Source organism: Bison bison, unplaced genomic scaffold (genome assembly GCF_000754665.1).
Source record: "Bison bison bison isolate TAMUID 2011002044 unplaced genomic scaffold, Bison_UMD1.0 scf7180017864072, whole genome shotgun sequence".
In the NCBI taxonomy this organism is placed as follows: Eukaryota; Metazoa; Chordata; class Mammalia; order Artiodactyla; family Bovidae; genus Bison; species Bison bison.
Window position 1 is genome coordinate 10,457,791 of NW_011494644.1, and position 10,336 is coordinate 10,468,126.

General features: G+C 44.2%; 1 protein-coding gene across 2 annotated transcripts in view; it reads right to left on the reverse strand.

Annotated features, from left to right (window-relative positions):
• Positions 1–10,336, reverse strand: part of XPO6 (exportin 6) — a 107,038-nt gene that overhangs the window by 17,929 nt on the left and 78,773 nt on the right. For both annotated transcript variants that reach the window (XM_010837243.1, XM_010837242.1), the window contains exons 13-14: positions 6,721–6,880; positions 3,557–3,649 (exon numbers count right to left, since the gene is read on the reverse strand). In XM_010837243.1, coding sequence (XP_010835545.1) covers positions 3,557–3,649; positions 6,721–6,880 — 253 coding nt within the window. The remainder of the gene's footprint in view (positions 1–3,556; positions 3,650–6,720; positions 6,881–10,336) is intronic.

Sequence of the window (10,336 nt, forward strand, 5' to 3'; positions counted from 1 at the left end):
TATTTGGAACCAGTCTGTTGTTCCATGTCCAGTTCTAACTGTTGCTTCCTGACCTGCATACAGATTTCTCAAGAGGCAGATCAGGTGGTCTGGTATTCCCATCTCTTTCAGAATTTTTCAGTTTATTGTCATCCATACAGTCAAAGGCATTGGCATAGTCAATAAAGCAGAAATAGATGTTTTTCTGGAACTCTCTTGCTTTTTCCATGATCCAACAGATGTTGGCAATTTGATCTCTGGTTCCTCTGCCTTTTCTAAAACCAGCTTGAACATCTGGAAGTTCATGGTTCATGTACTGTTGAAGCCTGGCTTGGAGAATGTTGAGCATTACTTTGCTAGCGTGTGAGATGAGTACAACGGTACGGTAGTTTGAGCATTCTTTGGCATTGCCTTTCTTTGGGATTGGAATGAAAACTGACCTTTTCCAGTCCTGTGGCCACTGCTGAGTTTTCCAAATTTGCTGGCATATTGAGTGCAGCACTTTCACAGCATCATCTTTTAGGATTTGCAATAGCTCAACTGGAATGCCATCACCTCCACTAGCTTTGTTCGTAGTGATGTTTCCTAAGGCCCACTTGACTTCACATTCCAGGATGTATGGCTCTAGGTGAGTGATCACACCATCGTGATTATCTGGGTCGTGAAGATCTTTTCTGTACAGTTCTTCTGTGTATTCTTTTACATCATAAAAACTCACAATTCACCAAAGAGAATAAATCTTTGAAAAAGTGAGGCAGTTGTCCCAGAGCTTACAAAACACCGGACCTTCTAATAAACATAAATGGGTAATTTCTCCCTTTTCTGAAAAAATTAGTAAGTAATTTTTTGGGTGGGGTGATACTTTGAGACTCCATAAATAAGTAGCACCCTCCACAACAAATACCCATTGAGAAGCCATGCCTAAATCATTCTTAAAACTTGGTGGTTGCAAACGAGGGATTTTTCTAATTATTTTTCTTTTCATTAGCTATATTCTTCTGTAAAAAGAACTTTCTTTCCCCGATCTTCTTTTCTAATCATATGGATGCTGTATATTCAATATATTGTAATTCCTTATCATTCTTACTCTTTCTTGATGATCACATCGTCAAGTTGACCAGGAAGCACCCTTTCTAGCTGGCCCCCGTGTCCTTTTCATACATTCCCAACCTTCCCAATTGGCTCAAACAGATTCTCCAGTGTCAGCCTGCCCCAGACTTGTAGCATTTCTCCAAGGAGCCCTGATTCCTTTTGGTGGAGAATGTATCTCAGAAACCAAGAGCCTGAATACTAAAGGGAGCACTGCTTCTGCGGCGTCACTGCTTCTAGGACCTTTCAGTGGAAAAGCAAGGGTACAGCAGACACTATTTAAAAATCAAACTCAGTATCAATAATTCCAGGGCAAACCAACCTCTAAGGTTTCTAGACATGATGCAAGAAGGACACACCATCACACATGTAACATTCTTGCTAAAATGTTTAACCTAGATCTAATACAGACAAAAACTAGACAAATCAAGATTTTAAGTTTTTCTTAAAAAAAAAAAAAAAAAAATTTAGATGTGAATCTCCAAAAAGTAAGTCTCTCTCCCCACCCTACCCCTCCCAAACACACAATTTGGGGAACTAACTTGTCTAGACTATAAGAGAAACACATAATGAGATTCATTAGTTAGAACCTGGATCTAAAATATATACATCTATAGATATATACGTATAAAGGACATTCCTGGGACAATTAGGTAAACTAGAATATACAGACATATAGATATGCTTAAAAACAGGAGATGACATTACTCCATCTATGAAAGTTTTTGAGTGTTAATAATGTATTATGGTTATACAGAAGAATGTTCCTAGGAGATAAACGCTGAAGGATATAAAGATAAAATGATGTGTTGTCTGCAATTTATTTTCAAATAGTTCACACAAAAAACATGTATGTGTGTGCACATGTGGAGGGCTTCCCTGATGGCTCAGCAGTAAATAAGCCATCTGCAGTGCAGGAGACACACATCAGATCCCTGGGTTGGGAAGATCCCTTGGGGGAGGAAATGACAACCCACTCCAGTATTCTTGCCTGAAAAAATCGCATGGACAGATGAGCCTGGCAGGCTACAGCCCATGGAGTCACAAAAGAGACAGACACAATTGAGCCGCTGAGAATGCACATGCGTATGTGCATACAGAGAGAGCAAAAACAGAAAACACACACACACACAACAAACGTGGCAAAATACTTATCAATGCTGAATCCAGCTTAAGAGTATAGTATATGGGTGTTCATTCTATTACCCTCTTTTCTATAAATGTGAGCTTTTCCAAAGTAAAAAGTTAGGTAAGAACAGGTACTAAATACCTTTCAGTAAGAAACTGTAAGTTTTGGGATTTTGGTATTCAAACTGACAAAACAGTTATTTTGTCACTTATTTATCTTTAGAATCCACTGATCGAAAAGTGTGGAGAAAGGCATCGAAGTCTGTCCTGTGAAGGGGTGTCTAAGAATTTCTGCCAATCTTTTACATTTATACAGTTCCTTAAGCCTCAAGGAAAGAATGCTAAAACTTCCCCAAATTGTGTGCAAGGCGTGTTTATGAACAAATTGGCCTCTTTCTTGGAAGAAGCTTTCTCTAATTTCTCAAAAAGGAGAGCAATATTAAAAAAAAAAAAAATTTTTTAAACCACCATAGTAAATGAGACTTTTTGTATGTATCTAATTTGAAGCTCCAGAATGCTCTAGAACAGGGATCAGAGACTTTTTCTGCACAAGAGTCAGAATATAAATGTTTGTTTTTGTAGGCCATCCACTCTCACTCAGAACTGTTCAACTACTCTGCCACTACAGTGCAAAAGCAACCATAGGTAATACGTAAATGAATGGGCAGGGCTGTGTTCCAATAAAACTATTTTTAAAAGCTAGCACGGGGCTGAATCTGGCAGCATGCCTCTCCAGCCGAGAGCAAGCTTTCCAGGCAGTGAGTTCTGGGAGAGGGCCCCATCTCCAGTCCCCATTCCTTTACCCCATCTCTACGTCACTTTCCTAATGGCCTCCCACTGTCTATAATGTTTCTCAGTGTGGTCCCTGGGTGCCCAGCTTCAAAGTCACTTAGGGTTCTTGTTTAATACGCAAATACCCAAGCCTTGTACCATCCTGCTATAGTCAGAATCTCCAGGGGCAGTTTCAGTCACTGGTCTCCAGGACACAACTCATGGCATTCACAGTGAAATAGTCCTAAATGCCTATCCAGCTTCACCTCCCACCACACCAGCTGCTCCCCACACCCCTACCTGTGTGACTCTGCACCACTTCTGTGTCTTGGCATGCGCTATTCTTTCCTCCTGAAATGCCTACTCCTTATACTTACCCTCTGCTCCCAGCTCTCATCTGCCTGATGAATTCCACTCACTCCAGCCACCCCAGTCCCCAGATATAACAAGCCTTCTCTCTTTTGAGGTTTGGAGACGGGAGTTTTTCATCTTTTCACGACAGCCACTACAGTCTCTTTTTATCTATAAAGCCATTTGGGGGCAGAGAACAAGTCTTTCTGAGAATACACAAACATCTAACTATACTTACACATCAATGAGATCAGGCTTCAATACTGATGGCACAGCAGTCTCAATGTTGTACAATTTTATCTGAGATCCATACAAAGTGACTTTGACCAATCTGTTGGCAAAGAAGAATTGTACAAATGAGGCCACACTCAGTTTGTGAACTAAAGCAGACAAAATGGAGGAGGTATCAACAAAGGTCTTGAGGACACACTTTTTTCCAATCAAAAAAGAAATCAAGACCAGGTTTTCAATTTTATCCCAAAGATGTAATGTGAGATATGCATAAAGATTTATATACTAAGACACAGTCTAAAGCACTACCTACAGTTTCAAACTTTTTGAAAATATAAATATCCAACAGAGAACATAATATAATATATCCAATATGATCAGAATGGAAATTGATATTGTATATGTAGTTTATCACAATTTTAAAAAATGGAAAAACAAATGTTTCAGGTAGATAGACATATGATAAAGAAAATACAGCAAAATTTAACTGTAGAATCTAGGTGATGGGTATTACCTACACAATTTTTTAACTTTCTGAAGATATGAAATGTTCATGATAAAACACTGTGATGGGGTTGGGAAAGGGGGGACATGAAAGTTTCTAACACAGATTAAGCTATTTTTAACTTTCAGCACAATTCTTTAAGAAGCAAGTTATTGAGCCCACTGGTTGCCCAAGGGCTCACTACATATAAATGAACATTAAATACGACCAGCTCTGCTGGGAAATGGGAGACTGCTCTTCCATTAGAGACACTCCTTTCTGAGTAAACATTAAAAAAAAAAAAAAAAGAGCCCTAGAGACTTGGCTAAGTTCTCTCCGTGCCTGCTCTGTAAGGAACCCTGGACTCAGGTCTGAGGGGCACTCCAGGGAAGATGGCGTGTGTTTTGCTCCCTCAATCCAACAGCACAGAGGGTCTCAAACTTCACTGAGCAAAGAAATCAACTGGGGAACTAGTTATAATACAACTTGCTGGTGCTGCCCCACAGACGCACACTGCAGCTCTGAGGGGGTCTGAAAATGTGCACCTCTGAAGAGCATCCGTGGGACTCTGATGCATGGGGTCCATATTCTGAAAAATATTCCTCTCTGATAGGGGCAGAAAGCAGGATTTTATTATAAAAAACCATGAGCTTGAGTCACAAGTTATTCAGGGTTGGGCAGCAGTCAGAAAGAGGTATTTCCAGTAAGCCAAGAACTAAGTAAAAGAGTAAAAGAGTCAAGGGTCCTCAATCTGAAGTTCTAGAAAGTAGGGTATGGTGATGGTGATAAGTAGGCATCAAAAAAGTCACCATCAGTAAGTAATACACCGAGTGCCCAGTGTTTAATTCTTTAAATTGTTTTACACTCATACAATACGTGTACAGTTTACTGATGTTAAATATATTCATAACACGCAACTACCCCCATCATCTACCTCCATGACTCTTTCCATCTTAGAAAACTGAAACTCTGTATCCGTTAAATAGTAACTCTCCACAACCCCTCCACCCCTGGCAACCACTGACTTTCTGTCTCTACCATTCTGACAACTCTAAGTACCTCATAGAAGTGAAATCATACAGCTTGTGACTTGATACTCTTCACTTACATTCAAAAGCATTCTTTAGTGTTGCTCTACACTAAAAATGAACTTCTAAATGTGTCTTTTAATATTTCTATGTTTAGCAGTCTTGATACTAATATTATGTAACTGACAAGTAAGAACGCTACTGATGGCAGTGGCTATTAAGATCATGTAGCCATAACGAGGAGGCTTCTCTCACACTTTATTCTAAATGAAGACAAAAGAGCCAAGTGCGTTTCACTACTGAGCCTGCAAACTTAAGCAATGCAGAAAGATGTATATACATAAGGACCTATAAAATAACCATCCAGAATCTCTCAACAGTCACCTCCCTGTGAAGCCAAAATGACTGATGGATACAATACATGGCTTAAGTTTAAATTAAAAAAATAAAGACTTCAGACAGAAAGATATGTTCTATTTCTACTATCAGAGGAAACAGGCCTAGTGTGGGAAGAAGAGGAAAAAGAGCTTGAAGTAGAAGCTCGTGGCTGGAGAGAGCTCAGCATTTGGGCTCAAGAAACTGGTAAAAGTCCAAGTGCGGCCTCTCACGAACTGCGTGGTCTGAGGCAAAGCACTCGCCCTCTGGGCCACAGTTTACTCAGATAAAGTGATAATACCTGTCCCTCAAAATTCAGAAAGAAAATGGATAAAATTACTTTCTAAAATCTCCTACTACTGTATACTGCTTTTCTTATTAACATTAATCTGGCTTTTCAGATTCATTTAAAATTCTCAGTCATGTCTGCTTTTAAGCGAAGAGCAACAAAGAAAAATCTGACATGCAAGTCAGTAGGCTTGGGCCCTCGCTCCCCTAGTGTGTTCCCAGTGACAGCCACCATGCCAACCAAAGCACCAGGTGACTCAACTTTGGGCTGGACCCACACACCCCTGGTTTTGATCTAACCTACTTGCTGGTTACCATGAAATGACCTGGACGTTCTGTCCCTTTTATTTTCAGCAAATGGCGTTTTAGGTGCCCGAGTTCACGAGAAGGGATGGGAGGACCTCAACAAATGCGGCCGTAAAGCCTGTGAGGGACCCTCGAAGAAGAAGTAGTAATGGGAGCTCGGTGCAGGGAAGGCGGGGATCTGCCCCTCAGTCAGGCTTGGCGGCTGCCCAGCTTCAACTCCTCAGGACCCTAAGAGGACTGCAAAAACCAGTCCCACTCTAAGAGAACCAAAAAAAGACCCCTCTGGCATCTGGCCACCCAGTCAAGAGTGCAGACTGCCTACTTGTTTGTCCTCTTATTAACAGGGCTGTCTTAACGTCTCTTTATGACCACACCTGGTTTCTCTTGAGGTTACTCCTGTCTTTAAATGTAAGCTCTTCCATGAAATCGCAGCTTATCTTTACCGTGTGCTACGTGCTAGGCCCCGGGCTCAGTGCCTTACCTCATATAAATCTCACAATAAACCCACAGGATACTATGTCCACTCCATTTTACCAGGACCCGAATGAAGTTCAGAGAAGGGCGGTGACTGCTCCACACCCCCGTGTGTGGCGGAGCCTCGAGTCACCTGGGCAGGGCAGAGTTGCCTGGCCACCGCAGCCCCTCATACAAGCAGGCGAGTTGAGTTCCATGCTGGGACTGCCCACCCACCTCTCCACCACTGTGAGGGCATCGCTGAAGCGCGCGGCGAACACGTCCCCAGTGAAGTACTCGGCCAGGCGGCCCACGGCCTGCAGGAGGGAGCTCAGGTCTCTCAGGGAGCAGTGCAGGCGCCGGCAGTCGTTCTCCGCTGTGATGTTCAGCCTGGGTCCTGGAACAGAAGGCCTCGGGTGGTTTTTCAACAGGAAGAACATGCTCTAATTCCCACTACAGATAACTGCCTTTTTGATTGGTTCAAGGGATTCTCAAGGGACAGGTCCGTCTAGTCAAAGGTATGGTTTTGCCAGTAGTCATGTACAATGTGAGAGTTGGACCATAAAGAAGGCCGAGCTCCAAATAATTGATGCTTTCAAACTGTGGTGTTGGAGAAGATTCCCAAGAGTCCCTTGGACTGCAAGGAGATCAAACTAGTCAATCCTAAAGGACATCAACCCTGAATACTCATTGGAAGGACTGATGCTGAAGCTGAAGCTCCAATACTTTGGTCACCTGATGCCAAGAGCCAACTCAATGGAAAAGACGCTGATGCTGGGAAAGATTGAGGGCAGGAGGAGAAGAGGGTGACAGAGGATGAGATGGTTGGATGGCATTACTGGCGCAGTGGACATGAGTTTGAGCAAACTCCAGGAGACAGGAAAGGACAGGGAAGCCTGGAGTGCTGCAGTTCATGGGGTCACAAAGAGTCGAACACAACTTAGCAACTGAACAACAACAAAGGATAAGTAACGGGGCTTCCCAGATGGCTCAGTGGTAATAAATCCACCCGCCAATGCAGAGACGCGGGTTCAATCCCTGGGTTAGGAAGATTTCCCCAGAGAAGGAAACAGCAACCCACTCTAGTATTCTTGCCTGGGAAATCCCATGGACAGAGGAGCCTGGTGGCTACAGTCCACGGGGGTCACAAAGAGTCAGACACAACTGAGCATGCACACACCCATGGATAGGCAACACAGTAGAGAGGAAGAAGGAAGGCTGACACCTAAGAGCTGGAGGGATGAGTCAACGAGTTCGATGCCACATGCGTTTCCAACTGATGAGGCTGGAACAGAGCCCGTGACAGCCCCGAAAGGAGGACAGGAGCCTGGAAAGGGGGACACTGTGGCCAGGGCACTGTGACAGTGGGTCACGCCCCAAGGAGCCAGAGGACAAAAGCAAGTGGAGGAAAGAGCCACTGACAAACCAGCCCTGACCTGCCCGACCACCTGCCCCCCTGCAACACTCCTCACGGAGAGCAGAGCCTTGTCGCAGAAACATCCAGCAGCAGGATTATCAGCCTGCAGGCAGCCCTGCCAAGGCCACGAGATGGGTGGCTAAGGAGGGTGGGCCAGCTCCCAGGGTCAGAGCAAGAGGGTGAGCACCCCACACTGCTAGCCAGAGGAGCCCACAGAACACACAGAGCCAGAAGTGGTTGTGGTCTCGTGTGGTCATGTGAGGGGGGCAGTGCCTCTGCACCATCCTCTCCCGGTTAACAAAAGCACCACCAGCACACACCTTCCGAGCGTCAAGGATATTCAGGGCCACCACTACGCAACCGAAGCCCAGGGTCAACCAAAACCTGCCAGAAGATGGGTTCCGATTCCCAATCAGTGGCCCCTCCCTCTCCCTGCACACACCCATCCTCATCACCCACACAGCTCTACCCTGATAACCCGCTTTCAACTTTTTCACTAATTCTCAGCATAAAGGGAAAGATCCTGTGTTTCTCTATTAAAAACCAAGCCAAAACACCAGCCTACATCAGGTTTCCCTCATGGATGGTCATGAGACAGCTTCACAGTCATCCTTCTTCCCCTCTGCCCCCTCATCCACACACACATCTGGCGCACGGCCTTCCCCAGCTCTGCCCCCTCAGCCTCTTCCCGGACCCCTCAACAGAATGCTAGAGCCGATGCCTCCTGAGGGAGTCTTCCACCTTTGGATACCTTGGTCAGAAACACAGGGGTCTCCCTGATAATTCCTCCTATCATCCCCTGGTCACACCTCTGTCCATTAAATTCTCTAGACGAGAATACTGGAGTGGGTTGCCTTTCCCTTCTTTTGGGGATCTTCCTGACCCAGGGATCAAATCTGAGTCTCGTGCATTGCAGATAGATAATTTACTGTCTGAGTCACCGAGGAAGCCCTTCCACCCTTTGAGGGGAGAACAAAAAACAAGCTTAATTTAAGCCTGCTGACACATGGCAGTCTTGGGGAGATGTGGAGGGAGGGTCACATTCTTGGCGAATCTCCTCTTGGCTGAAATACACGCCTGGTTCCTTCTGTTTTCTGTGCGCACCCCTTCTCCAGAATCCTGGCCATTCTCATCACTCTCGTTTAAACCTGCCCTAATTTTTCTGATAAAAAAGCCGTCCTAGAATGACAAACGGCCTGGAATTGCTGTGTGTGTTTTGAACTATTGGTTTGAAGCACATCAATTTGCTGCCATTTGCCCGTTTCTGGCTTACGGAACCATAGTAACTCATAGAGTTCAACTCAACACTACGTGCCATCCAAGGCTCAGATCAATCAAAATGGCAGCTGCTTCTTTCCTGATGCGTCTGCAATGCAGCCAAACGCACAGGCAGCAAGTACCCCAGATCAGTCTCTAGCCCTGCCCCCAGCCTGGAAAACTCATACTACCATCACCACAAAACCATGCAAGGTAACCACCCTGCCCCTGAGGGGGAAGGCCAGAGTGCCCACTGTGAAAGGCTGTCCAGATCAATCCACATTTTATTGTTTGGCTGAGGCTTAGTTTCTTCCTCACTCCCATCAACAACACAGAACATCCGCACAGTGGAGCCTGCAGGTGAGGACACTACGACACGCAGGTTTCAGAGACAGAAGGTATCATGGCCACACCAAAGTCCAACCTTCCATAAACCACGTTACCCAGCAGCTGTCTAGATAGATGTCCCCTAAGCCACACCCAAAGAACAGCCCACAGGACTTGCCTGGTGGTCCAGTGGTTGGCACTTCACCTTCCAATACAAGGGATGTGGGTTCAATCCCTGGTCGGGGAATTAATATCCCATATGCCTCACAGCCCCACTCCAAAACAAAATGAAACATAAAATAGAAGCGATACTGTGATAAACTTAATAAAGACTTTAAAACGTTCCATATCAAAAAAAAAAAAAACTTAAAAAAAGCACAAAGAACAGCTCACTGGAAAGTCACTGCCCTGGAAAGAAACACATTAATGTTAAAGGAGGTCAGTGGTTAAGACTTTGCCATCTAAAGCAGTGGGTGTCAGTTCAATCCCAGGTCAGGGAGCTAGGAGTCCACATGCCTTGGGGCCAAAAAAAAAAAAAAGCCAAAACATAAAACAGAAGCAGCTATGTAACAAATTCAATAAAGACTAAAAATGGTTCATATTAAAAAAAAAAAAAAAACTTAAAAAAATAAATTCAGTCTTTTTTTGAGGGGGTGGTGGACTGGGCAATAAAAATATAAAACTTAGCACTTAAGTTATTCCACTCTGAGAGAACAAACAAGTCATAAATGAACCTAAGCAGAACCAAGAATTTAAGTCCAAAAGTCTGTATCATAAGCAATCTCTTAGGCAGGGAAGTCTGCACGGCTAAACAAAAAAGTTAGCAGGACTGCTTGGAGCAGAAATATTGCC